The 25723-nt window shown below is 44.8% G+C and overlaps 1 protein-coding gene across 1 annotated transcript in view; it reads right to left on the bottom strand.

Moving 5' to 3' along the window:
* Positions 1-550: 550 nt before the first annotated feature.
* The window catches only part of LOC129535561 (NBPF family member NBPF4-like), a 319223-nt gene continuing 294050 nt past the window's right edge, over positions 551-25723 (bottom strand). The window contains exons 15-23 of the mRNA XM_088835766.1: positions 25495-25546; positions 24399-24613; positions 23399-23450; positions 22589-22764; positions 21530-21581; positions 18318-18484; positions 7728-7955; positions 5527-5726; positions 551-1678 (exon numbers count right to left, since the gene is read on the bottom strand). Of these exons, the coding sequence (XP_088691892.1) occupies positions 5536-5726; positions 7728-7955; positions 18318-18484; positions 21530-21581; positions 22589-22764; positions 23399-23450; positions 24399-24613; positions 25495-25546 (1133 nt within the window). The 3' untranslated portion in view covers positions 551-1678; positions 5527-5535. The remainder of the gene's footprint in view (positions 1679-5526; positions 5727-7727; positions 7956-18317; positions 18485-21529; positions 21582-22588; positions 22765-23398; positions 23451-24398; positions 24614-25494; positions 25547-25723) is intronic.

Here is a 25723-nt window from a genome sequence, read left to right as displayed (position 1 = left end):
ACAAAGGGGCTTCCCTGGTAGCTCCGCTGATAAAGAATCTGCCTGCGATTCAGGAGACCCCGGATCGATTCCTGGTTTTGTAGGATTCCCTGGAGAAGGGATAGGATACCCACTCCAGTATTCTTGGGCTTCCCTGGTGGAATCCACCTGCAATGGTGACACCTGGGTTCGATCCCTGGGTTGGAAAGATCCCCTGAAGTAGAGCATGGCAACCCACTCCAGTATTCTTGCCTGGAGAATCCCCATGGACACAGGAGTCTGGTGGGCTGCAGTCCATGGGGTTGCAAAGAGTCAGACACAACTGGCAACTAAGCACAGCACAGCACATGAGTCTAGGTTATAAAAAATCATGTTAATAATGGATTGTGGATGGGGGAGGGGTGGGAAGGAGGTTCAAGAAGGAGGGGACATAGTTATACTTATGTTTGATTCCCACTGTAGTGTGGCAGAAACCAGCACTACCTTGGAAAACAGTTATCCTCCAACTAAAAATAAATGCAAGAAAATCATGGATTATAACACTGAATTTTAAAAAAGCACAAGTCTGCAGTGAAACACAAAAATATTTTTAATTATATGTTAGGGGTAGGGATTGTCTTTTCCACAGCACAAAGCTGGCAATACCACACATATAATTGACACACATCAGGGATCAATAAAGGGTGGTAACATTTTTACAGAAAGAGCACCATAGAATACAATATTGATACACCCTCAAATACCACTAATCAAATTGCTCATTACACACACAAAAGCCTGTCTTTTCAAGAACAGATCTTATAAGCCTCTGCATAACAGTGTTCAATGCTGAAATAATAACAGTGGGGACAGGTAAAGTGGACACTCTTAGCCTCCAAACAGGCTGTACTCGGAAGCACACAGCATTCACTAGACGGTGTTCTTGGCAAAAAGGGTTCACCGGAATTTAATCATGAGGCAATGATCAGACAGCTGCAAAATGGAGACCTTTCAGTAGACAACTGACCTGTCCTCTGCAAAGAAGTCAATGTCACGACCGTCAAAGACAACTACAAGAAGGTGAGGAGATGTTTGAGGTTCCGAAGGACTAAAGAGATAAAGCAACACGATCTTTTTAGTCCTTTGGGACCTAAAACATCTCTTCTCCTTTTTGTTGTCTTTTTGGTGCAAACATCGACCGTTTGAAGAAAGACAGGCCAGTTGTCTAGTTCAAAGGTCTCAATTCTGCAGTTATCTGATATCTACCTCAATATTAAACACAGGATAAACACTTCCAGCAAGAACAATGCGCAGTAAATGCTGTCTGCTTTGAGCACAGTCCATCTGGTGGCAAAGAATGACCGGGTTGATATGCTGTCTTCTTCCAATTGTTCCCATGCTGGTGTGTGGAGGACGACTATTTAGAGGAGCAGCATTAAGGTCTTTCCAAACTGTGTGTCCATCAAAGCATTGATCACCTTACTGAGGATTACATTCGGAGGCTGATGACCGGGATTACTCGCATCAATTCTGTCCCTTGGAGTGTGGACAGTGGTTGTTGGTTGGGATGTTCATTCTCAGGAAAGGATCCCTCCAGTGTTGCTGAGGTTTAAATTGAGTTGCTGTTGTAGATTCTTTTTCATCAAATGGAAAAGGTAATTTTATAGTGTGGTTTCTCAAATCGACAATATCTTATCTTAGTTCCTAAAGTAATTGATATCTGTGAAAGAGAGAGAGAAGAAACGTGAGTCTTCGTTAGGCCCTGTTGAGCCTGAAGGGATGGCCACATGGTGACTGGGGCCAGGGGCAGACAGAGCTCCTGTTGACAGGACGAGCTGAAGGGAGAGCCACAGGTTGGCTGAAGAGGAAAGTGAGATCCATGATTGAGAAGGAATACCTCCTTAAACTTTCATCGAGCCTGTGGTGCAGCATCTGAGGAACCCTGTCCTCACCCCACCTGTGCTTGGTGATAGCTCAGAGCTGCTTCAGAGTCTTAACTGGATCCCCACCACTCAATCCTCAACAGTCATTGGACTCTTGAATCCCCTTCATTTGTATGCTTTCCCACACGTTCAGGGATGGACGTGCTGAGCATCCCTCATACACAGTTAGAAACAGACAGCTATGGGAGGAGAGGATCCTCAACTGAGAAAGACACCCTCTTCTACCTCTTCATCCCTGCCTTCTCAGGAGAAGCAGGGTCCTGGAGAGTCCTGGATGTGAGCACCAATAGGGACCTCAGAATGTATCTAAGTCCACTTCCATAATTGACAGAGGAGGAGCTATGTTTTCAAGGGTCTAAGACCACATGACTTGTTACTGACAGCCCAAGCCACAGGCCCTTCCTATATATTTGCAGGAAGGGAGAGGAGGAGAGGAAAGCTCCAATCTGGAGGAGTCAACAGTTAATAGAGGCTGTTTGGTCATCCTCCTGAACAGGAATAAGGCATTCCAGGGAAATCCTGCTCCAAAGAGACTGAGGGATGAATGGAAAGAGGGGAAACTCAAAATAAAATTCCCAAAAAGAGAGCAGGGAGTTTAACTTTGTGTCAAGCCATTTGCATCCCATGGACACCAAAATGTTATGAAGGATATTTCATGCTGAATCTGCCTTAAGGCATTTCGAGGAATATCGTTGACATCTCAACAAATAAAACTCTGAAGTGAAAGAGCGTTCAGTTTAGTTATATTAAAATCTCATCACCTTTTTCTCAAACTTTTCTCAAAGTAAGATTCTCTACTAGTATTTTAAGCTACTGTATAGAAAAAAATCCACAACAACATTTATTTCTGCTTTCTTGACTAGGCCAAAGCGTTTGACTGTGTGGATCACAACAAACTATGGAAAATTCTTAAAGAGATGGAAATAACAGACCACCTTTCCTGCCTCATGAAAAACCTGTATGCAGATCAAGAAGCAGCATTAGAACTGGACATGGAACACGGACTGGTTCCAAATTGAGAAAGGAGTATGTCAAGGCTTTATATTGTCACCTTGATTCTTTAACTTTTATCCACAGTACATCATGCGAAATGCTGGGCTGGATGAAGCACAGCTGGAATCAAGATTGCCAAGAGAAATATCAATAAGCTGAGATATGCAGATGACACCACCCTCACAGCAGAAAGCGAAGAGGAACTAATGAGCCTCTTGATGAAAGTGAAGGAAGACGGAAAAGGGTGACTTATAACTAGGCATTCAAAAGAACGAAGATCATGGCATCCGGTCCCATCACTTCATGGCGAACAGACGGGGAAACAGTGGCTGACTTTATTTTTCTGGGCTCCAAAATCACTGCAGATGGTGACAGCAGCCATGAAATTAAAAGATGCTTACTCCTTGGAAGAAAAGGTATGATAAACTGAGGCAGCATATTAAAAAGCAGAGACATGACTTGCCAACAAAGGTCCATCTAGTCAAAGTTATGGTTTTTTCAGTAGTCATGTATGGATGTGAGAGTTGGACCATAAAGAAAGCTGAGTACCAAAGAATTGATGCTTTTCTTGAGTCCCTTGGGATGCAAGGCAATCCAACCAGTCCATTGGAAAGGAAATCAGTCTGAATTTTCATTGGAAGGACTGATGCTAAAGCTGAAACTCCAATACTTTGGCCACCTGATGTGGAGAGCTGACTCCTTAGAAAAGACCCTGATGCTGGGAAAGACTGAGGGCAGGAGAAGGGGACAAAAGAGGATGAGATGGTTGGATGGCATCACCAACTCGATGGACATGAATGTGAGCAAGCTCTGGGAGTTGGTGATGAACACAGAAGCCCGGCGTGCTGCAGTCCATGGGGTCGCAAAGATTTGGACACAACCGAGCAACTTCTCTGAACTGATAGAAGGGTATGTAAAAGGACAAATATGGCAGGATAAGGCCTAACATTCATTATGCGGTTTTGGCATAAAGACTATATTCGATGAAAAAAAATTTGTTGCACCTGCTGTCCTGAGCCAGTTAGTAGGCTGTGAACATGTTTAGTGAATAGCTAACTGCAAGTTGCATTTTAACAGTAGAATAGGAAATACTGAATTTTATTCTTGTGGTAAGGGGAGGGTTGATTTTATACATTGGGGTCTATATAATTTTGTTTGTTTGTTTTATTGTATCTTGTACTATGAAAATTGTGAGACACTGAATCCAGAGTGATTATGTATCTAACTTAGCTATCTATGTCTATTTTTTCTTCTCTTTCCTCTTCGCCAGGCTGTACAAAATATTTCTGTTGAGAGAAGAATGCAAATTCCCTTACTTGTCGATATTCAGCTTTTTTAGGAAGCAGCCACTCATAGGCCATGCCATATTGGTTACTTATATCCTATCAGATCCACAGTCCTTCTAATCCTTGATGCATATTAGCAGGCAGGGCTTTGAAAGATACTGATATCCAAACCTCATCCCCAGAACTTTAAAACCAGAATTTCCTTGGTTTGGGATAAGGCATGCATGTCACCTCAAAACTCAACCTGTGTTCATTTTACAGTAGCACAATTTAGAACTACTCACCAGGCCTGCACTATTTCACATCTCTCTTTTTATTTTCTCCTTCTAGTCCAATATGGACTTCTCTCCACTGGCCCTAAAGATCTTTTGGTCTTTCTCTGTTATTCTCCTATGAATAATTGGCCTTCTCAATTGGATAGTCTGAAGCAATGATTATCTTGTATTCTTGTGTATCTCCCTGGGTCTTCATAAATGTGGCCCAAAGTTAATTCAGTCCAATGCTGTCCTACATTCCCTGGCCTCAAATTTCAACTCAGTTCATTTTTCTGGGCTTTTACTAATATGGGGAAGGAATAATGTGAGTAAAACTGGAGAGGTCTGAGTGCCTGTCCATCTCATGCTCTCTGTATTTTGAAATCCTGGCTTCTGTATCTCCTTTTCCCCAATGTCCCTTTAGGGAGCCATTTACTGTCCTCCACCTAATGCCAGCTCCAGTGAGTTCCTGGAAGCCCCCTGCACATTAGCAAAGTTCTGCCTATCAGAGGCTGAAGGGAATCATGACTCAGGCCAGTCCAGACTCCCACCTATGACCCAGGTTCTTGTTTTATTTTAGTAATCAAGGCTTTTTCCTTCAGTCTGGGATTTCTTATTCGGGTGGATAAGCTGAGGGGTAAGGGCTGTCCTAGGTTCATTTCTCCAGAAGCCAACTCACGTGCAAGTGATTCCTTAAGACATGATCCTGAAAGGAAGAGGCAGTGGACTTGGAGGCAGGGGCAGGGAAAGTAAGGGGAAGAAGCCAAGAATGTGTGTGACTTAAGGCCAATGTTTTCAGTGGCCTAAATGCTGCTATTCTGGTGAGGAGGACCATGGATCTGGGCTTCCTGTGGCTAATAGGAAATGTCAGAGGGCATATGAGGACGGTAGCAGTGGGAAAACATAGTGGTCAGAGTCTAAACAGGAGACTGAGACGGAGGGCACTGCAGGGTGGCCGCCCTCATGGAAAAGAGAGGAAGGACCACGCAGAGGCAGTGTCAGCTGCTGAGTGAGCACACGAGGAAGAGAAACGTCAGTGGGGGATTCAGCCACAGCAGACAAAGAGCACAAGGAAGAAGCGCACGGGGTTACCTCCGGACCCTAAGCCTGAAGGCCCGGGAATCTGCACGCTAGTCTCCACTTGCCAAACAGCAGTTTTCTTCTGGTCATCTTCTGTTTCAGGACACTTAAGTCTTTAATCTTGTTACAGACTGGACGCTCATGTGTGCTTGCTGTGGAGCCCTCACCTTCCAGCTTGGGAGGGTTCTTCACTCTGATGGAAGCATCCAGCTCTGAAGATAAAACCACAGCCAACAGGATCCATTGTTATTCATGATTTACAAAGACTCACTCCTTCACCCAAGAAGGACATCAGGTACAGAAAGTGTCCAGGAACCAGAAAGGCCATCTGAAAGCCCATGGGTAGGTGAAGACAATGGAGATATTTTTATATTTTCTTTTCTGCTGATCTTCCTTATACTTCCCAGTATTGTTAAGTGTGCCACAGGGCAAACAAGTTTCCAAGTGCCATAAATGAGCAAGAAAAATAAAATGGCTGACAACAAAAAATTCCTAGGTAGAAAAGACAAAGGCAAGAAACTCCTACAGGATGCAGTTTGTACTGTTGGGACGGAAGAGATGAAGCAAAGTCAAAGCTGAAGGAAAACCTCATGACAGAAAAGAAATGGGGAAGTCTAAATTGGAAAACTTTTAAATGTGCATCAATATGCACTTCATATATATCTAAACAGGCTACATATGATATTTATACATAATTTAAATAAGGCATAGACAATATGATAAAATTGGAAGAAACCTCACAAGTGAGTATGTTTGTGATGGAATAAAAGAATGAAGGATTTGAGCTATTGAATGGATCGTTCTATTGGCTTCCTTATGAGTTGAATTTGGACAAGAAAATAGAAAAAGAAGAAGAATGAGAAAGAAGCTCATTTGGTGACAGGAATTAGGAGATAAGGGGTGGAGGCCGGGGGGAGTCACAGTGTGACGGGGTGTGAACGTAAAGGGCATTAAAACTACCCTTTGCTGCAAAATCTGCTGTGAGGCCTGGATTTATGCTCAGGTCTCCATGGAACGTGAGCAGGAAACAGAGTCACTGAGCCAGTGGAGTTCAGTCTTGGCTGAGAATGTGGGAGGCCAAGCACAAGAAAAGGAGAGACAAGAGGGAAGAGAAGACAATAAACACAAGACCTGGTGGCTCTTGTCCCGCTCCGCATCCCTGCCCTCCCTGAGCACTTTCCATGAGACTCTCCACGCTGCCACAGGGGCTCCTTCTCATCTCAGCGCCACCTGAGGACCTGGGTCTCTCCTCATTCCTCAGATGAGGCCACGGCCTGAGGGAAGAGCGCCAGGCAGCACCAGGCTCCAGTGGAGGATGTGGAGAGCAAAGGAGGGAAGGCTGAACACGTCCCAGATGAAATGGATGTGAGGGTCTGAAAGCTCTTTTAAGGAAATTTGAGCAGAGGTGGACTCGGAGGAGATGAAAACTAGGAGACGGACATGGAGATGAGTGGAGAGAATGAATTAAACGGAGTGTCATAAAAGAGAATGATGGGTGCACTTCAAGAATGAGGGCAGCGCGTTCTTTTAAAATGAGGGGAAACTGAGGAAAGGAAACTGGATGTGAAGAGCAAACATGGGACTGAGTTGCAGGGCCAGTGTTGACACTCCTATTGAATGTTGCTGATACCCACTAACTGAGAGCACCCAACGGGAGTAAATTGCCTTGATGACAGACGGTGAAAGGAGAGGAAAATACTGGCCAAGCTACTCTCTGAGGAAGCAGGGGAAGATGGGGTCCAGAGAAAGTGGAGACCATAGAGCTTATGCTGCCGTAGAGGAAACAACCATTGTGCGATCATTTGGTAAGTGTTAAAGCACCAGAAAGACACAGTGCTTAGATATTATATATTCCTAGTGGGGATCAAACAAATTTTAGTGAATCAGAGGCCCTGGACGTTATATTGTTTAAGATTCCCACCAATATGCAAAGGAGATAGAATTTTTCAAGAGTTCAGATGAGGCACGAGAGAGGCAAATACCTAGGAAGATAAATAACTCGGCTCAGGTAAACAGGCAGGAATTTGCAGAACCAGGGCCTGAGGCTGAGCTGTCCTAAGTCCCAGGCTCTTGATCACCTCACTCTGTCAGAGTGTCACCGGTTTCAACTGGGCAGACCGCGGGCGTGGGAAAGGTACTCTGCCTCCTCCACCCACAGCTTTGTGATGACCAGCACATGGACCAGAGCTTTCTAATCCCCTTTTCTTTCTTACCTAGAAAGAGTGGTCCTTGGTTTCCAGAATCAGGGTTGGAGGTAAAGCCCCAGTTGGTGGAGGACAGACCCAGCATGGCTTTGCTGTCACCACAGTCGAAATGCTGGTCCAGCTGCCACTGCAGACAATCGGTCACGTGGGTGCTTTTCTGAAGCTGTGCCTGTGAAGTTGGCACCTCTGACCCTGGGAAACTCACAGGTCCCTGGTGACAGTCCTCCCAGGTGTCATCTGAAAGTAAAGTGGGCTCAGTGGGACTAATGGAAGCTTTTTCTTGCTAAGCCCTCCCAGACACCCATTTCTGCTGTCCTAGCCCAAGAGTGAAACCAACCAATAACCCAGACAGCAAAGGCAGAGATCATTGTGAAGATGTCATATTTATGGCTGTGACTGGGGCGCTGAGAAGGCAGGTGCTGGGCTGCAATTTCTTGACATGAGAGTTCACCCACTTGAGTCTAGAGGGTTTGGGTGACACAGGAGGTCAAGCCTCTTATTCTGTTCTTAGCCTTAGTCTTGTAGCCTAGAGAGAAGGTTCTCGACAATCCTCTAGGCATGGGGGAGAAAGAGTTCTTGATATCTACCCACAGGAATAAAAGAACAGGGAGAGGCATATGGCCTGAAGGCTTCAGGTACCACCAAAATTTGAGCTGAGAAAATACAGTACATTCCAGACCCTTCTCAACTTCCTTGCTTGAAATTTTGTCTACCCTTCCACTCACCCGTACATGTATATATAGAATAAAATCTATCCCCACGTAGGGCAGAGTGGGGATGGATGGTATAGCAGCTAGAACTAGTGGACAAGAGGGCTGAGACCCCGTTGAAAACACCTTTGTGTCTCTTTAGAGAGATAGTGTATGTACACTCCTTCAATACGCGTCCCTCCACTGGTGCCTGGACAGTGCTCCTAATGAAATCTGCTCATATGTCTACTGTCAAATGAGTACATATCCTTGGACGTGGGCTAACCAAAGACATGAAGTACCCTCCTCTGGTCCAGGCCAGGCTCATGTGAGGTCACAGCCGCCAGGGCCTGCTCTCCTCTCACCTCCCTCTTGTGCAACCGCACCCTCACAAGGTTTGTTTCTTTAACTGTCTCTCATGTGTCTGTCATCTCTTCGTCTTCCAGAGAGCATCTGTGTCTGACTCTCATCAAAGATTCATCCAACCTCCTTCTAACTGCTTTCTCTGATTCAGTCCTCTCCACACTCTCAAAGGTCACCTGTCTTATCACCCCAATCCTGTGTCATCACGTGCTCCTCAGTTTATGGAAATCCATCCTCCCTTCCCTGCTACACAAACCTACCTCCTCACTCGCCTTTCCAGTGCTCCTGTCTCTAGTCCCTCTTTCTTCTGCATGTCACTTCCCACAGCTCCCTCTGCAAATCCTCCTAGGACTCAGGCTGGCCCCTTTCTGACCCCAGCCCTGTACCAGGAGCCTCTGTGAGCTTCCACGGCTTTTGCCAAAAGCACTTCTCTCAGTCTGGTGTACCCTTCATATTTCCACCAAGCGAAGTTCATTAATCGTTAATCATCATATTTTAGGACACTTAATCAGATTTGATGATAATTCACATTGGGCTGAAGGGAAAATCCCTGTACAATATTTGGTGGTTGAAAGAACTGTCAAAACTATGTATCCCCTTATTCTCCAATGTTATTTTGAATCAATGTCTAGGATTGTTTTTAATTATCATTGTGTAATTTCATCATCTAATTTTATTTGTCTTTTCTTGAGAATGGGTTTTATTAAACCTATGCTTTGAATATTCTTTGCAGTGACAGAATATAAAATAACCAAACATTGTATCAAACATCAACAATACTGCCAAATATTGTTAGTGTGGGGAAAAGCCTCCAATGGAAGATCAAGTTGTAATTTAAAAATCAAGTGTTTGTTTTGTTTCTGCAGGGTTTCTCCTTGTACAGAGAGGATGGGGTAGACCTGACTACCTGTACCCACATGGCTGCATAACAGCTATCCACACTGTCCTCAGGTTATCATGAGAATCAGGACACAGGATGGATCCCTGTATACTTTAGATATTCTATTCATTCATCTCAATCCATCTGTGGGGATTTGGCCTTTCCTGGCCCATTGTGAACAATGGACTCCCACGACTGGGTCAAATCACACACTCAAACCATCTCAGAAACATATCTGAGACACATGGCTGAGCCTCACTCATCCTCTTCACAGGAACCCACACCCGGCTGTCAGTGTTTCTGAGAAAGAGCTCCACAGTTTTAATGGCTTCAGCACAGCCAAATTCAAGGTCTACCTGGACCTGTCAGGATAGCAGGTGACCTGAGGGCAGGAGATGGGGAGAGGCGTGAACTCTCACCCTGGCTGATTCTCCAGAGAGAGCCCCGTGGAGCTGCGGCTCCACCTGGAGGGGCTGGAGGAGCCGCTGACTCTGCTCTCGGGACAGAGTGCACAGAGGCATCTGGAGCTGGCAGATCTGAGTGAGGGACACAGGGGTTCTCCGCAGCCCTCTGGCAACTTTCTGCTGAAGATTAAGATAGTTGCAAATCATTTGGTTCAGGGCAAAGAGGAAAAGGTGGGCAACGTCTTCTCTCAGTCACTGATGGTCCGACTGCTGAGAGGAGACGCCACAGCCTGAGCCAGGGAGTCAGGCCCAGGAGAGGTCAGTGTCCCACTTGCTGGTGGCCAGGAGTCTGGGGCAAGTGAAGGGACACGCTGAGCCTCAGTGCCCTGGGCTCCACTGTGAGACACCACACTACCTGAGAGGGCGTTTGGAGGGCTGAAGGGTTTACAGTGCACTTGGAGCTGGCCTAGGAAGGAGCACGGCACAAAAACAAGTGTTCCCTTCCAGGTTGGTGATCTACAGTGATCCAGAGAAAGCCTCTGCTTCTTTGATCCTCAGGGAAGAATGGGAAAAAGCAAAGAAACTGCTTCCAATGTAAAAGGCACCAACTGACTGACGGTCAACATTTATATGCCCAATATCATTTAAAAAGAAGTCAGATACAGTCTGATACATAATGGGATTTCTTCTCATTTACCAAGATGATCTTATGAATCAAATTCCTAACAATAAAATGCTTCTGCTAAAGAAAAAGTAAAAAAAAAAAAAATATCCCCAAAGGATTTCATACTAGCTTGAAATCTCCACACACTATGAACTGCTACCCAAAGGGACCTGGCTCATAAAGTAGGTCCATACCACTATCAGATACACAGGTGATCGATAGTTTCCATGAGATTATACCACTGAGATCGCATAAAACACTGAAACTATAACCCACACATGGAAGACTCCTTGTTGCTGCACAAAGGATGAGGCACAAGGGTGTTTCTAGACGATGGAAAAACAAGACACTGATATTTGGCTTCATGGAATTTACAGGGCATAGGCAGATTTTATGTTCAGGATCTAGTATCTAAATGCTTCAGAGGGAGGTAGGCAGCCCACGGGCAAGAGTCCGCAGCTGGAGAACAATATAACATGCGTTACAAATATGGAGCAGATTGCAATCATGAATGCAACGCCAGAGAGCTTGGCAGAGACTACTCAAGGAATAAAATTAGCAACAAAATTTCATGAACATAAGGATTCTTTTCTTGATAAAAAGAGCTCTGTTACACTAACTCCTGCAAGTGAGACACTGGTCGCTGAGATTCTGCCCTTATTCCTCCCCTGTCCCTCTCTGGTCTGATTTGATACCACAAGCCTGTGCTGATGAGATGAGTTCAGGTGATAGAGGACAGCCTGGAGCAAGAAGAATGCAAAGGCTCGTGATGCCTTCTAAAAATTAAAACTGAGAACATACTTCTAATCAACCTGAGCCTAAGAACCTGTCTGGGAGTACTCACCGTTTACGTTGAGAGTCCAGAAAACATCTGTACTCTCTGTTGGGAAAGAGTCACTTCTATAAGGATGACAGGAGCCTGCCAGATGGTGGCCAATAGAAGCAGCCAGATAACATTCATCCACTGAGTCCGGCTGGACTTCAATCTCTTCTACCACCAGCTGCTCCACGCTGAGATTTGTGGGGTTGGGAGGGCAGATGGTTAAACAAGAGGGATTAGTCAACCAGCAGTCATAGCTGGCTTTGATCAGAGGGGTAAGGGACAAGTTGCAAAAAACAAATGGTGGGTCCCCTTAAAGGGATGTAAAAAATCTCCCCCGGCCACAACCCAATCTGGGACCTGAAGGCACTTGCAAAGGGAAAGGGAGAGCGAGTGAGGGAGAGTGAGCGTCAGATGCTCTGAGCACAGAGAAGAAATGAGTTCGAGAGGAAGGAGATGGGCCACCCCAGGACACATATCATGTCACACTCGTCCTCAGAACATCAGGGTGACTTCTAACACACCATAAATTTTGTTGAAATTTACATGTTTCTTCCAAATGAACACCAACTCTGGCAACATAATGGACTCCTAGAAATCTTGTCTCTGCAAGACCAAATTATCTAATATTGGGATGTAACCTGAGATTTCTTTCCTAGTTAATTTCCTTGCCATGAAATACCTGCCAAAGTCGTAACCCAGAGTGACAGAGGCAGATAAGTACTGCATGCTGGTTTTAACAAAAACGAGAAAACAGAGGACTACAAGAAATCCTGTGGCTGATCAGTAGCCCTGCTTCAACTGACCGCAAGTTACTAGAACTGTGAGGGATTCATAAAGGGTGAAAACAGACAACCTTGGTACAGGGACAATTTGTGGTTGTCTGAATGGAAGAGACAGACATGGGCAGCACTTTCCGATTTCCCTTCATGTGAGATGACCAGATGTCACCACTGTTGTCAGACCCACGTTTCTCCATACTTACCGGGAAGAGATGATGCATTGATCTTCCTCGTCTTCAAGATCAGCAAGATTGTCTATGGATAAATTCAGACAAGTCAAGAAACACTTAGCAGACCTCACTGTGTAAATTAATAATCCAGGGTCCAATACTGCCACGGGGACAACAATATCGGCAGGGAGACGATAGGCTCTTTAAGAAGGATATTCCAGAAGCCTCTAGGTGGGTCTCTCAGATTCTCCTTGGTTTGCTTTCCTGAGCCATCAGGAAAGATCTCTCTGCCCTGGTAGATCCTCAACACAGTATTCTCTTCCAAGTCTGAGTAAAAAGGTAAAGGTTCATCTTCCCCACAGAGTCTGGGGAATAGCCCAAATGCATTCTAGCAGAATACTGTAATACTCAGGCTTTTCTCACCATATGCTGACTGCTTTATCAGAATGATGAGTGGAATGAACAAAACCTGGGATCACATGAATCCTAGTTGTTCCACGGAAACTTCACTCAAGATGATCTTATGAATCAAATTCCTAACAATAAAATGCTTCTGCTAAAGAAAAAGTAAAAAAAAAAAAAAAATAGCCCAAAAGGATTTCATACTAGGTTTAAATCTCCACACCCTGTGAACTGCTACCCAAGGGGACCTGGCTCATAAAGTAGGTCCATACCACTATCAGATACACAGGTGATCGATAGTTTCCATGAGATTATACCACTGAGATCGCATAAAACATTGAAACTATAACCCACACATGGAAGACTCCTTGTTGCTGCACAAAGGATGAGGCACAAGGGTGTTTCTAGACGATGGAAAAACAAGACACTGATATTTGGCTTCATGGAAATTACAGGGCAAGGGCAGATTTTATGTTCAGGATCTAGTACCTAAATGCTTCAGAGGGAGGTAGGCAGCCCACGGGCAAGAGTCCGGAGCTGGGGAACAATATAACATGCGTTACAAATATGCAGCAGATTGCAATCATGAATGCAACGCCAGAGAGCTTGGCAGAGACTACTCAAAGAATAAAATTAGCAACAAAATCTCACGAATATAAGGATTCTTTTCTTGATAAAAAGAGCTCTGTTACACTAACTCCTGCAGGTGAGACACTGGTCGCTGAGATTCTGCCCTTATCCCTCCCCTGTCCCTCTCTGGTCTGATTTGATACCACAAGTCTGTGCTGATGAGATGAGTTCAGGTGACAGAGGGCAGCCTGGAGCAAGAAGAATGCAAAGGCTCGTGATGCCTTCTAAAAATTAAAACTGAGAACATACTTCTAATCAACCTGAGCCTAAGAACCTGTCTGGGAGTACTCACCGTTTACGTTGAGAGTCCAGAAAACATCTGTACTCTCTGTTGGGAAGGAGGCACTTCTATAAGGATGACAGGAGCCTGCCAGATGATGGCCAATAGAAGCAGCCAGATAACATTCATCCACTGAGTCCGGCTGGACTTCAATCTCTTCTACCACCAGCTGCTCCACGCTGAGATTTGTGGGTTTGGGAGGGCAGATGGTTAAAGAAGAGGGATTAGTCAAAATGGAGCCATAGCTGGTTTCGATCGGAGGGGTAAGGGACAAGTTGCAAAAAACAAATGGTGAGACCCCTTAAAGGGATGTATAAAAATCTCCGCTGGCCACAACCCAATCTGGGACCTGAAGGCACTTGCAAAGGGAAAGGGAGAGCGAGTGAGAGAGAGTGAGCGTCAGATGCTCTGAGCACAGAGAAGAAATGAGTTCGAGAGGAAGGAGATGGGCCACCCCAGGACACATAGTCATGTCACACTCGTCCTCAGAACATCAAGGTGATTCAAATACAGCATAAATTTTGTTGAAATTTACATGCTTCATCCAAATGAACACCAACTCTGGCAACATTATGGACTCCTAGAAATCTTGTGTCTGCAAGACCAAGTTTTCTAATATTGCGATGTGACCTGAGTTTTTTTTTCCTCGTTAATTTCCTTGCCATGAAATACCTGCCAAGGTCGTAACCCAGAGTGACAGAGGCAGTTAAGTACTGCATGCTGGTTTTAACAAAAACGAGAAAACAGAGGAGTACAAGAAATCCTGTGGCTGATCAGTAGCCCTGCTTCAACTGACCGCAAGTTACTAGAACTGTGAGGGATTCATAAAGGGTGAAAACAGACAACCTTGGTACAGGGACAATTTGTGGTTGTCTGAATGGAAGAAACAGACATGGGCAGCACTTTCCGATTTCCCTTCATGTGAGATGACCAGATGTCACCACTGTTGTCAGACCCACGTTTCTCCATACTTACCGGGAAGAGATGATGCATTGATCTTCCTCGTCTTCAAGATCAGCAAGATTGTCTATGGATAAATTCAGACAAGTCAAGAAACACTTAGCAGACCTCACTGTGTAAATTAATAATCCAGGGTCCAATACTGCCACGGGGACAACAATATCGGCAGGGAGACGATAGGCTCTTTAAGAAGGATATTCCAGAAGCCTCTAGGTGGGTCTCTCAGATTCTCCTTGGTTTGCTTTCCTGAGCCATCAGGAAAGATCTCTCTGCCCTGGTAGATCCTCAACACAGTATTCTCTTCCAAGTCTGAGTAAAAAGGTAAAGATTCATCTTCCCCACAGAGTCTGGGGAATAGCCCAAATGCATTCTAGCAGAATACTGTAATACTCAGGCTTTTCTCACCATATGCTGACTGCTTTATCAGAATGATGAGTGGAATGAACAAAACCTGGGATCACATGAATCCTAGTTGTTCCACGGAAACTTCACTCAAGATGATCTTATGAATCAAATTCCTAACAATAAAATGCTTCTGCTAAAGAAAAAGTAAAAAAAAAAAAAATAGCCCAAAAGGATTTCATACTAGGTTTAAATCTCCACACCCTGTGAACTGCTACCCAAGGGGACCTGGCTCATAAAGTAGGTCCATACCACTATCAGATACACAGGTGATCGATAGTTTCCATGAGATTATACCACTGAGATCGCATAAAACATTGAAACTATAACCCACACATGGAAGACTCCTTGTTGCTGCACAAAGGATGAGGCACAAGGGTGTTTCTAGACGATGGAAAAACAAGACACTGATATTTGGCTTCATGGAAATTACAGGGCATAGGCAGATTTTATGTTCAGGATCTAGTACCTAAATGCTTCAGAGGGAGGTAGGCAGCCCACGGGCAAGAGTCCGCAGCTGGGGAACAATATAACATGCGTTACAAATATGCAGCAGATTGCAATCATGAATGCAACGCCAGAGAGCTTGGCAGAGACTACTCAAAGAATAAAATTAGCAACAAAATCTCACGAATATAAGGATTCTTTTCTTGATAAAAAGAGCTCTGTTACACTAACTCCTGCAGGTGAGACACTGGTCGCTGAGATTCTGCCCTTATCCCTCCCCTGTCCCTCTCTGGTCTGATTTGATACCACAAGTCTGTGCTGATGAGATGAGTTCAGGTGACAGAGGGCAGCCTGGAGCAAGAAGAATGCAAAGGCTCGTGATGCCTTCTAAAAATTAAAACTGAGAACATACTTCTAATCAACCTGAGCCTAAGAACCTGTCTGGGAGTACTCACCGTTTACGTTGAGAGTCCAGAAAACATCTGTACTCTCTGTTGGGAAGGAGGCACTTCTATAAGGATGACAGGAGCCTGCCAGATGATGGCCAATAGAAGCAGCCAGATAACATTCATCCACTGAGTCCGGCTGGACTTCAATCTCTTCTACCACCAGCTGCTCCACGCTGAGATTTGTGGGTTTGGGAGGGCAGATGGTTAAAGAAGAGGGATTAGTCAAAATGGAGCCATAGCTGGTTTCGATCGGAGGGGTAAGGGACAAGTTGCAAAAAACAAATGGTGAGACCCCTTAAAGGGATGTATAAAAATCTCCGCTGGCCACAACCCAATCTGGGACCTGAAGGCACTTGCAAAGGGAAAGGGAGAGCGAGTAAGAGAGAGTGAGCGTCAGATGCTCTGAGCACAGAGAAGAAATGAGTTCGAGAGGAAGGAGATGGGCCACCCCAGGACACATAGTCATGTCACACTCGTCCTCAGAACATCAAGGTGATTCAAATACAGCATAAATTTTGTTGAAATTTACATGCTTCATCCAAATGAACACCAACTCTGGCAACATTATGGACTCCTAGAAATCTTGTGTCTGCAAGACCAAGTTTTCTAATATTGCGATGTGACCTGAGTTTTTTTTTCCTCGTTAATTTCCTTGCCATGAAATACCTGCCAAGGTCGTAACCCAGAGTGACAGAGGCAGTTAAGTACTGCATGCTGGTTTTAACAAAAACGAGAAAACAGAGGAGTACAAGAAATCCTGTGGCTGATCAGTAGCCCTGCTTCAACTGACCGCAAGTTACTAGAACTGTGAGGGATTCATAAAGGGTGAAAACAGACAACCTTGGTACAGGGACAATTTGTGGTTGTCTGAATGGAAGAAACAGACATGGGCAGCACTTTCCGATTTCCCTTCATGTGAGATGACCAGATGTCACCACTGTTGTCAGACCCACGTTTCTCCATACTTACCGGGAAGAGATGATGCATTGATCTTCCTCGTCTTCAAGATCAGCAAGATTGTCTATGGATAAATTCAGACAAGTCAAGAAACACTTAGCAGACCTCACTGTGTAAATTAATAATCCAGGGTCCAATACTGCCACGGGGACAACAATATCGGCAGGGAGACGATAGGCTCTTTAAGAAGGATATTCCAGAAGCCTCTAGGTGGGTCTCTCAGATTCTCCTTGGTTTGCTTTCCTGAGCCATCAGGAAAGATCTCTCTGCCCTGGTAGATCCTCAACACAGTATTCTCTTCCAAGTCTGAGTAAAAAGGTAAAGATTCATCTTCCCCACAGAGTCTGGGGAATAGCCCAAATGCATTCTAGCAGAATACTGTAATACTCAGGCTTTTCTCACCATATGCTGACTGCTTTATCAGAATGATGAGTGGAATGAACAAAACCTGGGATCACATGAATCCTAGTTGTTCCACGGAAACTTCACTCAAGATGATCTTATGAATCAAATTCCTAACAATAAAATGCTTCTGCTAAAGAAAAAGTAAAAAAAAAAAAATAGCCCAAAAGGATTTCATACTAGGTTTAAATCTCCACACCCTGTGAACTGCTACCCAAGGGGACCTGGCTCATAAAGTAGGTCCATACCACTATCAGATACACAGGTGATCGATAGTTTCCATGAGATTATACCACTGAGATCGCATAAAACATTGAAACTATAACCCACACATGGAAGACTCCTTGTTGCTGCACAAAGGATGAGGCACAAGGGTGTTTCTAGACGATGGAAAAACAAGACACTGATATTTGGCTTCATGGAAATTACAGGGCAAGGGCAGATTTTATGTTCAGGATCTAGTACCTAAATGCTTCAGAGGGAGGTAGGCAGCCCACGGGCAAGAGTCCGGAGCTGGGGAACAATATAACATGCGTTACAAATATGCAGCAGATTGCAATCATGAATGCAACGCCAGAGAGCTTGGCAGAGACTACTCAAAGAATAAAATTAGCAACAAAATCTCACGAATATAAGGATTCTTTTCTTGATAAAAAGAGCTCTGTTACACTAACTCCTGCAGGTGAGACACTGGTCGCTGAGATTCTGCCCTTATCCCTCCCCTGTCCCTCTCTGGTCTGATTTGATACCACAAGTCTGTGCTGATGAGATGAGTTCAGGTGACAGAGGGCAGCCTGGAGCAAGAAGAATGCAAAGGCTCGTGATGCCTTCTAAAAATTAAAACTGAGAACATACTTCTAATCAACCTGAGCCTAAGAACCTGTCTGGGAGTACTCACCGTTTACGTTGAGAGTCCAGAAAACATCTGTACTCTCTGTTGGGAAGGAGGCACTTCTATAAGGATGACAGGAGCCTGCCAGATGATGGCCAATAGAAGCAGCCAGATAACATTCATCCACTGAGTCCGGCTGGACTTCAATCTCTTCTACCACCAGCTGCTCCACGCTGAGATTTGTGGGTTTGGGAGGGCAGATGGTTAAAGAAGAGGGATTAGTCAAAATGGAGCCATAGCTGGTTTCGATCGGAGGGGTAAGGGACAAGTTGCAAAAAACAAATGGTGAGACCCCTTAAAGGGATGTATAAAAATCTCCGCTGGCCACAACCCAATCTGGGACCTGAAGGCACTTGCAAAGGGAAAGGGAGAGCGAGTGAGAGAGAGTGAGCGTCAGATGCTCTGAGCACAGAGAAGAAATGAGTTCGAGAGGAAGGAGATGGGCCACCCCAGGACACATAGTCATGTCACACTCGTCCTCAGAATATCAAGGTGATTCAAATACAGCATAAATTTTGTTGAAATTTACATGCTTCATCCAAATGAACACCAACTCTGGCAACATTATGGACTCCTAGAAATCTTGTGTCTGCAAGACCAAGTTTTCTAATATTGCGATGTGACCTGAGTTTTTTTTTCCTCGTTAATTTCCTTGCCATGAAATACCTGCCAAGGTCGTAACCCAGAGTGACAGAGGCAGTTAAGTACTGCATGCTGGTTTTAACAAAAACGAGAAAACAGAGGAGTACAAGAAATCCTGTGGCTGATCAGTAGCCCTGCTTCAACTGACCGCAAGTTACTAGAACTGTGAGGGATTCATAAAGGGTGAAAACAGACAACCTTGGTACAGGGACAATTTGTGGTTGTCTGAATGGAAGAAACAGACATGGGCAGCACTTTCCGATTTCCCTTCATGTGAGATGACCAGATGTCACCACTGTTGTCAGACCCACGTTTCTCCATACTTACCGGGAAGAGATGATGCATTGATCTTCCTCGTCTTCAAGATCAGCAAGATTGTCTATGGATAAATTCAGACAAGTCAAGAAACACTTAGCAGACCTCACTGTGTAAATTAATAATCCAGGGTCCAATACTGCCACGGGGACAACAATATCGGCAGGGAGACGATAGGCTCTTTAAGAAGGATATTCCAGAAGCCTCTAGGTGGGTCTCTCAGATTCTCCTTGGTTTGCTTTCCTGAGCCATCAGGAAAGATCTCTCTGCCCTGGTAGATCCTCAACACAGTATTCTCTTCCAAGTCTGAGTAAAAAGGTAAAGATTCATCTTCCCCACAGAGTCTGGGGAATAGCCCAAATGCATTCTAGCAGAATACTGTAATACTCAGGCTTTTCTCACCATATGCTGACTGCTTTATCAGAATGATGAGTGGAATGAACAAAACCTGGGATCACATGAATCCTAGTTGTTCCACGGAAACTTCACTCAAGATGATCTTATGAATCAAATTCCTAACAATAAAATGCTTCTGCTAAAGAAAAAGTAAAAAAAAAAAAAATAGCCCAAAAGGATTTCATACTAGGTTTAAATCTCCACACCCTGTGAACTGCTACCCAAGGGGACCTGGCTCATAAAGTAGGTCCATACCACTATCAGATACACAGGTGATCGATAGTTTCCATGAGATTATACCACTGAGATCGCATAAAACATTGAAACTATAACCCACACATGGAAGACTCCTTGTTGCTGCACAAAGGATGAGGCACAAGGGTGTTTCTAGACGATGGAAAAACAAGACACTGATATTTGGCTTCATGGAAATTACAGGGCAAGGGCAGATTTTATGTTCAGGATCTAGTACCTAAATGCTTCAGAGGGAGGTAGGCAGCCCACGGGCAAGAGTCCGGAGCTGGGGAACAATATAACATGCGTTACAAATATGCAGCAGATTGCAATCATGAATGCAACGCCAGAGAGCTTGGCAGAGACTACTCAAAGAATAAAATTAGCAACAAAATCTCACGAATATAAGGATTCTTTTCTTGATAAAAAGAGCTCTGTTACACTAACTCCTGCAGGTGAGACACTGGTCGCTGAGATTCTGCCCTTATCCCTCCCCTGTCCCTCTCTGGTCTGATTTGATACCACAAGTCTGTGCTGATGAGATGAGTTCAGGTGACAGAGGGCAGCCTGGAGCAAGAAGAATGCAAAGGCTCGTGATGCCTTCTAAAAATTAAAACTGAGAACATACTTCTAATCAACCTGAGCCTAGGTCCTGTCTGGGAGTACTCACCGTTTACGTTGAGAGTCCAGAAAACATCTGTACTCTCTGTTGGGAAGGAGGCACTTCTATAAGGATGACAGGAGCCTGCCAGATGATGGCCAACAGAAGCAGCCAGATAACATGCATCCACTGGGTCCGGCTGGACTTCAATCTCTTCTACCACCAGCTGCTCCACGCTGAGATGTGTTGCGTTGGGAGGGCAGATGGTTAAACAAGAGGCATGAGTCAAACTGGAGCCATAGCTGGTTTTGATGGGAGAGGTAAGGGACAAGTGGCAAAATACAAATGGCGAGAACCCTTAAAGGGATGTAAAAAATCTCCGCTGGCTACAACCCAATCTGGGACCTGAGGGCACTTGCAAAGGGAAAGGGAGAGCGAGTGAGAGAGAGTGAGCGTCAGATGCTCTGAGCACAGAGAAGAAATGAGTTCGACAGGAAGGAGATGGGCCACCCCAGGACACATAGTCATGTTACACTCGTCCTCAGAACACAGGGTGACTTCTAATACACCATAAATTTTGTTGAAATTTACATGCTTCATGCAAATGAACACCAACTCTGGCAGCATAATGGACTCCTAGAAATCCTGTGTCTGCAAGACCCAGTTTACTGATATTGCGATGTGACCTGAGTTTTGGTTCCTAGTTAATTTCCTTGCCATGAAATACCTGCCAAGGTCGTAACCCAGAGTGACAGAGGCAGATAAGTACTGCATGCTGGTTTTAACAAAAAGGAGAAAACAGAGGAGTACAAGAAATCCTGTGGCTGATCAGTAGCCCTGCTTCGACTAACCGCAAGTTACTATAACTGAGAGCGATTCATAAAGGGTGAAAACAGACAACCTAGGGACAGGGACAATTTGTGGTTGTCTGAATGGAAGAGACAGGTATGTTCAGCACTTTCCGATTCCCCTGCACGTGAGATGACCAGATGTCACCACTGATGTCAGACCCATGTTTCTCCATACTTACCGGGAAGAGATGATGTCTTGATCTTCCTCATCCTCAAGATCAGCAAGATTTTCTATGGATAAATTCAGACAAGTCAAGAAACACTTAGCAGATCTCACTGTGTAAATTAATAATCCAGGGTCCAATACTGCCACGGGGACAACAATATCGGCAGTGAGATGATAGGCTCTTTAAGAAGGATATTCCAGAAGCCTCTAGGTGGGTCTCTCAGATTCTCCTTGGTTTGCTTTCCTGAGCCATCAGGAAAGATCTCCCTGCCCTGGTAGAACCTCACCACAGTATTCAGTTCCAAGTCTGAGTAAAAAGGTAAAGATTCATCTTCCCCACAGAGCCTGGGGAATAGCCCAACTGCATTCTAGCAGAATACTGTAATACTCGGACTTTTCTCACCATATGCTGACTGCTTTATCAGAATGATGAGTGGAATGAACAAAACCTTGGATCACATGAATCCTAGTTGTTCCACGGAAACTTCCGTCATTCATCAGGTGCGAAAATGCCAGGGCTCTATCTTGCTTCATGGAAACATACAAGCAAGGTCATCGGAGGGGTCTTTGGATCCTGTGGCCCAATTTATTGGTTTGCAAAGAATGCAATTTAGACGAGACAAACACTGGGGATGACAGCAGTGACACCAGGGAAGCAAGAAATTATTAAGGCTCTTAGCACCCCTAGAAAGGCACAGAAATTCCAGGGACACTTTGGGTATGATAATGGGAGTAATGTAGGCAAGAAGAGACTTTTCATGGGAATCAGGAAAAATCCAGTCATCTCCAGACACCTGCATTCATTCAAGTGAGTGAGTGTGTCACAGAAGCCTTGCGTCCGTGATCTAAATTGGAGCCTGGCCCACAGGCTTCACCTGAATGAAAAAGAAAGCACAGTTCCCAGACTCTCCTGAGGTCTGTACTTAAAACTCTACCACAGAGTCTGATTCAAATCACTGTCTACAGAGCTTCCAACAGGGAGGACAAATCTCAGCACCCCAGAGGCGAGGAGTACAGGGTCCAGAGACTACCTGGGCGTCCAGGTGGAGTTCCATCACAAGAAAATACTCACTGGTTACATCCCGGGCATAAGAGACATCCACACCCTCAAGTGAGAAGACAGCAGCGCTCCTATAAGGCCAGAAGGAGTCTGAGAGGCTAGGAAGAACCGAGTAAGTCAGAGCATATTCATCCAGAGAGTCCCCTGGGACACCGTTCTCTCTCAGCTGTGGCAGCTGTCTGCTGAACCTGGTGGGGGAGGGAGGGCAGACGATTAAGACAAGATGATGAGAAACTGTGCAGTCCTATCTGGTTCTGATGGAATGTTTGCGTGGTGAAGCACACCGAGGGTCCGATCCATTAGCGAGAAAACTCTGTGTGTGAGACACAGCGAGGTTGACAGGGCAGAAGAAAGGAAGAACAGCAGGTGCTCAGTGCTCCAGCCAAATAACAGGCTGATGAACAGACTGAATTCCCTCTGATGGTGCAGTCCCGCCTCACACACAGGGACACAGAACAGTGGCTTTCACACTTCCATTCACATTGCATTGACACTACTGTGACACACATGCCAGCACGCTAACACAAACAGAAAGCAGATACGCTTCTCACTCTAAAACCACCCCTGCGGTAAAAATTGATGCAAAACACCACTCTGACTTAGGTCCCCTGGGTCAACTGACTTGGGTTTTAAACTTGACAAGTAAATAAGAAATGGGAAACAATAGAAGTACCACAGTGAACGCAGAGAACGCTATGAGAAAGGATAATAGTGGTGGGCAAAACTGACGACACAGTATATTCAGCACTTCCTGTTTTTCCCTGGATCAGAGGTCTGCAGAGGTCATCACTGTGCAAAGAGCCCACAGATATTCAGAATTACCTTGGGGCAACCACCTCTGGTCCTTTCAGGTCATCGAGATCATTCCGGTTTTCTGTAAATAAATTAACAGGAGAGTTATATCAGGCAAATTCCCTTCACAAATGCCCAAACCTGTACCTATCTTCACATGTGGTAACAGGCTATTCAGACAGAAATAATCCAGGAGGCCCTAGAAATAGCCTCATAAGGTGGCACTGGGTTTCCTTCTTGAGCTATTGGACAAATTTCCTTGATATGATGTGTCACTCGCAGAGTATCCTGGTCCTGAGTCTGTGCAAATAGCTAAATGCATCCTTTTACTCACAGTTCCTGGGGAACAACTAAGCTACATCCTCAGCCTGCTATAATACTCAGGCTTTTTTCATCTGAAATGCTGTTTACTAATGGGGTAAGTGATTACACACTGAGATTAAATGGGAGTGGAATCCACACACCATCAAGTCAAATGAAACTCAAAGCTGAAAACAGTGGCCATTCATCAGGTTGGGAAGTTCCAGGCCCTGCCTTACCTCAGAGAATCATACCAAAAGATGACGGTGTGGCTTATTTCTGGTTTCAGAAAAACTTCGAACAAGGTGAGTCCAAGGAAGAGAGAGAGACTATGGGTTGACAGAAGTGAACCAAAGTAGTGGCGTCTCCAAAGATATAAACAAGACTGCCAAAAGCCTTGGACAGGGGTAGGAACTCTGGGACATTACCCAGAAATGAAAATTCAAGCATTTCATGTGAGATGAGAGGTCCATCCAAAGTTAGGAAGCCTGAAAGGGACCTCCTGTGCCACAACTGCTGAGGGACACGTGAGTCTGGCAGGACCGCCTTGGGTAGAGTGGTTCCCCACAGGGACAACTGTGACTGGGAACTGAGCAAAGCTCGTTCACAGAAAGTCTCACTGTAAATGCAGTGAGAGTCTGGTTCAAATCAGGCTTCAGTATGGAAGCACAGGGTCTCTCAAAGGGGGTTAATTCTCCCAGAGTAGACTAACAGATATATTGCAGACTACCTGGGAGACCAGTTGGAATTTCATCCTCTTCAGCATGAGAGCAACCACAGGCTCCGTCCACGGCAGACGCCACATTCTCTTCATCAAATGCAAATTTTCCATCACTGTAAGGCTGGTTGCAGGCAGAACCTTCCTGGAGAGTTGAAGGTACTGAAACACATTCATCTTGGGGTTGCTGGAACACCACCTTCTTTTCATCATCTTGCAAGTTCACACTGTGTCAGATGGAGAAGGGATGACAGAAGATTAAGAGGATTTCACCCCAAGCCATCTGACTGGTTTTGCTGACAGGCATTGAGAGTGGTCACAGAAAGCAAAAGGGCAGGCCCCTTTAGGAGGGAAGTAACTCCTCCTGATGTGGAGTGGAAGGTGGCTGACATGGGGTGGGAGACAGACAGCAGGTTCTCTGGGCACTGGGCACACAACCAGCAGTTGAAGAAGGAGACGCAATTTTCCCTACACGCTAACGTCATGGTCCCCAGCACACACAGAGGACTGGGGCAGTGGTTCAGACTTTTCTGCACACACTATGTTGACTGAATAGCCTGTGTCCAAGTGAACACAGCTTTTATGAAGTTAAAGATTTGTTTGACTTTGGACTCTATTTCATTTAATTTTAAAATTTTTATTTGCACAAATATGACTTCAAAATCAGTTTTTCAGAGTTGGAGAAAAAAAGTGTTGTTGACTAGATATTCTGCTTTCAAGAACTATTTCTTCAATATTCTGTTGTAATATGAATATTGTTCTATTTTCTTCCCTTGAAACCCAATATTTACCAACATGCTGATGCCAAACCAGTGCAAGACCCATAGGATCTCACCCTACTTTAGCCACTCAGGAGAAAACACATGAATATGGGAACGCCCAGGTTTAGTTATTTCACCTGGGTCAACTCACTGTACATTACTCAACTTGAAGGATTAAAAAGTGGAAATGCACAAACTTGTGAAGCATAAATAGACAACACAGTTAGAGATAATTGCTGTTGAATGGATGGATGAAAGAGTTCCATAGAGTACTCTCTCTTTTTCTCTGGATCTGAGGTCTCCTGCTGTCACTACTGACATTCACAGCCCACAGATCTTCAAATTACCTGGGAAATGTGAGCTCTTGTCCACTCACTAGCTTCTGATAATTTTCATTGTCTGGTAGGAAATTCAGAGACAGAAGGTCATAATAAGCAAATCAGACCTCGCATATATCTACTCAGTAAATACATGTACAACAAGGACATTAAAATTCTCATTGGAAGAACATAATTCTTCACCAAGGATATTCTAGGACACTTAAGTCTTATGAGAATGAGACTGGACTGCTTCCAG

This window comes from Moschus berezovskii, chromosome 4 (assembly GCF_049115385.1).
Source record: "Moschus berezovskii isolate FMDL1 chromosome 4, NW_MosBer_1.0, whole genome shotgun sequence".
NCBI lineage: Eukaryota > Metazoa > Chordata > Mammalia > Artiodactyla > Moschidae > Moschus > Moschus berezovskii.
The sequence above is the reverse complement of the archived record's forward strand: the minus strand, read 5'-3'. Positions and strand labels throughout refer to the sequence as shown.